The 5,021-nt window shown below is 57.5% G+C and overlaps 1 protein-coding gene across 2 annotated transcripts; it reads left to right on the top strand.

The window, feature by feature from the left end:
• Nucleotides 1-299: 299 nt before the first annotated feature.
• Adad2 (adenosine deaminase domain containing 2) lies at nucleotides 300-4,592 on the top strand. 2 transcript variants are annotated; one of them, XM_021170675.3, is made up of 10 exons: nucleotides 300-664; nucleotides 1,861-2,001; nucleotides 2,556-2,603; nucleotides 2,722-2,847; nucleotides 2,926-3,076; nucleotides 3,154-3,321; nucleotides 3,425-3,654; nucleotides 3,742-3,985; nucleotides 4,215-4,335; nucleotides 4,420-4,592. In XM_021170675.3, exons 1-10 carry the CDS (start codon nucleotides 313-315, stop codon nucleotides 4,522-4,524), a joined length of 1,686 nt encoding a protein of 561 aa, XP_021026334.1. In that variant the 5' UTR covers nucleotides 300-312; the 3' UTR covers nucleotides 4,525-4,592. The 2 variants fall into 2 exon arrangements, with proteins under 2 accessions (XP_021026334.1, XP_021026333.1); XM_021170674.2 differs by having other exon boundaries at nucleotides 4,179-4,335.
• Nucleotides 4,593-5,021: the final 429 nt, after the last annotated feature.

Genomic DNA, 5,021 nt, shown 5'->3' with positions numbered 1-5,021 from the left:
ATCTGGGAGGAAATCCTCCAAACCCGCAGCCTTCCGCTCCCAGAAATCAAGGTTAGAGCTGAGGCTGATGCCACCAGCCCCCACGAGACCTGCCCTCGCGCCGTACAGTTGGCGGGTGGAGGGTAGATCCCACTCCCCGCGTCCACGCCTGAGCCCTGGGAGTCGGGCTTCCTCATTGGCTGGTCGCAGCATCCATCACAGCACCGCAGTCTGTCATTGGCCATCTCCAGGAAGAGGCGGAGTTCATAGTTAGCTCCGTCCCAGGCACGTGCTCCACGTGAAAAAGAGCGCGGGGCAAGACCTGGTGCAGCTATGGCGAGTGTGGACGAGGGTGGGCGCAGGAGACCTCGACTGGCAGCGTCGCTGCAGATCAGCCCCGGGCCTTGGAAGCCCTCAGGAGGGCAGGAGCCCACGGAGGCTGGGGATGCCGCCCCTAGGACCGCTGAGCCTGGGGTGGCTGGGGCACAAGAGGCCCACAGGGAGGCCTACAAGGTCCTAGGGGGCTCAGTTCTGAGCCCGGGGCCCGCGGACGACTTCCTCGGGGCCCTCCGGGGGCTCAGCATGCTGCCCAAAGACCCATCCCCGGCCCAAGCCGTGGCCCTGCTCACCCAGTGCATGGCTAACCTGGGTGTCTCTCTCACCTTTTTGGAGGACCAGACTGCAGGTGAGGCCTGGGGTAGGTGTGTGTGTGTCCCGTCCATCCGCCTGTGCTATGTGTGTGTATTTTGTATGTCCATCTGTCTGTGTGTGCCTGTGTCTCTGTGTCTGTGTATGAGTGTATGTGTGTCTGTCTGTCTCTGTGTATTGGAGGATGAGGGAGTCACTAATGCTGTAAGGTCAGGTTTCCCGTTGGCCTGTAGAGGTGGCTGTGATGAGCCTGTAGACTCCACCCACAAAGGAGCAAGGTGAACTGTCAGGTGCCTACAAGGCTGTAGCTAAGCAAAGGTGTCTAATGGCTGCCCATAGTGATTGCGCCTGTCGAATACAATGACAGGTGCCTCTGCCAGAGGCCGGGCCTTGCTCACTCTGCTCAAGTTTAATGACGTGTTCATCTGAGCTCGTTGTGGGTGCCCGATGGGCTCCCTTCCCAAAGGGCTGCACACACCTGCATGCAGGGAACTTAAGTGTGCTCTTAGCCTTGGATCCGGTGACCCAGTTCTGGGATTTTTTTTTTTTTTCCTGCTCCTGGGCTATTACACCAGAGATGACAGCATTGAACAGAATGATCTGAAGACAGCTACAGTGTACTTATATGTAATAAATAAATAAATCTTTAAAAAAATAAAATAAGGGCTGGTGAGATGGCTCAGTGGGTAAGAACACCCGACTGCTCTTCTGAATGTCCAGAGTTCAAATCCCAGCACCCACATGGTGGCTCACAACCATCCGTAATGAGATCTGACGCCCTTTTCTGGTGTGTCTGAAGACAGCTACAGTGTACTTACTTATAATAATAAATAAATAAATCTTTAAAATAAAATAAAATAAAAGGAGGGTCCCTGGAGAAGAAAAAGGAAAGGCTGTGTCTGGTGGCAGGTAGAAAACTGTCCTATATGGGGTGAGAGAACTTCCTCTAGGTGCTACCCTCTCTCCCCCGAAAGCCTGTCTTTCCTGTCATTCATGCTTGTCCCAGAGGCTCTGTGGAAGCCAGGTTCGATCAGCAATGGGCAAGCATGGAAAAACACACGCCATTTGCTGTCTGCAGAGTCCTGACTTAGTGTGCAAGAGCCTCGTTGTTGATCTGGCTTGGCACAGGTGTCAAGTGGAGGGAGGAGGCTACAGTTGATAACCTGGACTAGAAATGGTCCAGCCAGGGCTGAGGGCCAGGAGACTCCTCCTTCCTCAAGTTCTCTTCCCCAGGTTCTGGCTCCTCCTTCTCTGTGTGTGCAGACCTGGATGGGTTGGTCTGTCCTGTGGGGACAGGGAGCAGCAAGCTGGAAGCCAAACAGCAGGCAGCGCTCTCTGCCCTTCAGTACATCCAGAAGCAGCTGGAGAGACCAGGTAGCCAAGGCATGAGTGTGTGTGTGTATATGTGGGGTATGTGTTATGTGTGTGTGTGTGGTGTGTGTGTTGTATGTGGGGTGTGTGTGTGGTGTGAGTGTGTGTTGTATGTGGGGTGTGGTATGTGTGTGTGTGTGGTATGTTTGTGCAATGTGTGTATGTATAAGTGTATGTTGTATATGTGTCTGTTTAATGTGTGTATATGTGGTATGTTTGTGTGGTGTGTGTATGTGTGTGTGGTGTGTGTATGTTGTATATGTGTGCATTGTGTGTGTTATGGTGGTGTGTATGTATATGTGTATGTTGTATGTGTGAGTGTGTGTTTGTATGTATGAATGTATGTTGTATGCATGTGTGGTGTATGTGTGTGCAGCTCCACAGCCCCTCCTAGACGTCAGCGTGGAGAGCGGGCCACTGCTGCTCTGATGGACCACACGGGAGGCAGCTGCTGGTGGACTCTGTCTGGAAGGTGGAGCCTTTGGCTCCTCTTCTTGGCTCCCCAAAGGCTGAGAGGGCCCAGCAGCCATGCCGCTATCTCCTCTTGTCTCTTGCAGAGCCCCTGGTGACTCCCCACCAGCCTCTGCTCACCTCTCTCAGCATAGGTAGGTAGGCTCTCGGCTCAGCCTCTGGCGTCTGCCTGCCCCATCCCTCAGGGCCAAGAGGGAGAGGTGGAGGAAGCATGGCTTGTGGGTCCTGCACTGTCCTCTGGTCCTTGTACAGAGACTATCCTGACCCACGAGCAGCGCTGTGCAGCCGTGGTCAGTGCCGGCTTGGACCGACTCCTGAGTGAGAGCTCACCATACCGGGCCTGTAAGGGGACGGTGGCTGCAGTCATCCTGGAGAGAGGTAGGACCTGCCCTGCCCCCACCCTAGCTCCCCAGCTTGGGCTCCTGGCCTGAGCTTTCTCTGTCCCTTCCTACACAGAGGTCCAAGGCAGCATTGGCCACTCCAAAGAGACCTATGAGCTGGTGGCACTAGGCACAGGCAGCAGCAGCTGCGCCGGCTGGCTGGAGTTCTCGGGCCGTCGGCTCCACGACTGCCACGGTCTGGTCATCGCCCGTAGGGCCCTGCTGAGGTGAGGGGCAGGCCGGCGGGTTCTGCCTCAGGCTCCCCGGAACCACTGCCCCAGCACCCTCTGCCTGTCACTCCCAGGTTCTTCTTCAGGCAGCTCCTACTGGTCACACAGGGGGGTCCCAAGGGCCAGGAGCGGTCAGTGCTGACCCCCCAGCCCGGGCCCGGGCCCCCCTTCGCGCTCAAGCCTGGGGTCTTCCTGCACCTGTATGTGAGCAACACCCCCAAGGGGGCAGCCCATGACATCTAGTACGTGGCCCGGCCTGGGAGCCCCCTGGTCTCATTGTGGGGAACCGGGGTGTAAGGAGTACCCTGATTCTGGGCTTCTGCCCGCCGTCCCTCATCTCCACAGTCTCCCACTGGCCTCAGAAGACAGCGTCCTACACAGCCCAGCCTTCCGCCTACAGGCCCATGTGTGTGGACAGCTGAAGCCTGTATCCTATGTGGCACCTGCCCTCCGAGATACCCACGTGGGCTGCCTCTCAGCCAGCGACAAGCTGGCCCGTTGGGCCGTCCTTGGGCTGGGAGGTGGGCTGCTGGCCCACTTCCTGCCACCACTCTACGCCACCAGCCTTGTCCTAGGTGAGGGGACGAAAGGCTAGGGCAGAGAGTGGGCTCTGAGCGGCGGGGAGGACGTGGTGACTCGGGCCGTGTCCTTTCTGCCCACAGCTGACCCCTGCCACGACCCCTCAACTCTGAACCGGGTCATTCATTCCCGGCCTAGACTAGACGGTGTCTTGGGATCGTGTCTTCCATGTCCCTATGTCCGCACCACCTTGCACCTGTTTGCTGGGCCCCTGGTCGCCCCCTCTGACCCCGGGCCCAGCACCTGCCACAGCCTGAGCCTCAACTGGAGCCTGGGGGACCCTGACATCGAAGTTGTTGATGTGGTCACCGGACGTGTGAAGACTGAGTGAGGAGGGCCCCGTGGGACTGTCCCTTAGCAGGGAAGCTCTGGTGGGGAACCCCATGCCCCTGCTTACAAGATAGAGCAGAGCAGTGGCTGGTGCCTCTGGTAGGATAGGCCCTGGGTAGGAGGACACTGTGTGCAGGGGGCATGGGGGGTGTGTGCAGGGGTACGGGGAGATCCGACTGTTCTCTTCCAGTGGCTGCTGCTGTGCTGCTGTTCCGTCTTTCCCCAGCTCCAGTGTTGGGCCCCCCTCCCGTCTCTGCAAAGCCGCCTTCCTCTCAGCATTCCGCCAGGTTGCCAGAGCTCTGGAGAAGCCCCAGCTTCTGTCTCTGCAGACCTATGAGGCTGCCAAGGTACACTGCCCTCCTGCCCTTTCTTCCATTCAGGACACACTCAGTGAACACCTCACCCACCCTGTCCCCTCCCCTGCACCCTAGGCTGTCCCCTACAGGGAAGCTCGCCAGCAGCTCTCTCTCCTCCTGGACCAGCAGGGCCTGGGGGCCTGGCCCTCAAAGCCATTGGTGGGTAAATTCAGACACTGATCCAGACTTCAAGGGACAAGGACCCTAGTGAAGTTGAACCTCAACAGCGGAAGAACATACTGGGAGCAGAGCGGGGGGTGGGGGGTGGTGGGGGGTGGAGTAGGGTTGGGGAAGAGCATACCGGGTGAGGGTGGGGCTAGAACTGGGGCCTGGGGAGTCCTGTGACACCTAACTGCTGAGGAGTAGAGGGGCTTGTATGTCTAGTTTTAATAAAGAAATTGTCTCTAGTGGTCTGCGTGTTGGGATGTATTGAGGTGGTAGGTCATTGAGGGGAGCCTTTCATGCTACCACAAATGGGTATTTATCAAGCTTAGAGGAGGGACTGCCCGGGGACTGAGGCAGATCCTGGTAGGGCAGAGGGCAGGCTGGGAGTATTTTATTGGCTGTGAGGCCTGAATCCCCTTCCTTTCCAGGACTTGGGCTTTGGGAATCTAGGAACTCGTGGGTCCCATCATCTGGGCAGACTTGGCTTATACTGGGTGTTGTGTTTTGTGGGT

The sequence above is a fragment of the Mus caroli genome, unplaced genomic scaffold (genome assembly GCF_978045245.1).
Source record: "Mus caroli unplaced genomic scaffold, Mus_caroli_1 scaffold_10, whole genome shotgun sequence".
Classification (NCBI taxonomy): domain Eukaryota; kingdom Metazoa; phylum Chordata; class Mammalia; order Rodentia; family Muridae; genus Mus; species Mus caroli.
This window is presented reverse-complemented; position numbering and strand designations above follow the sequence as displayed.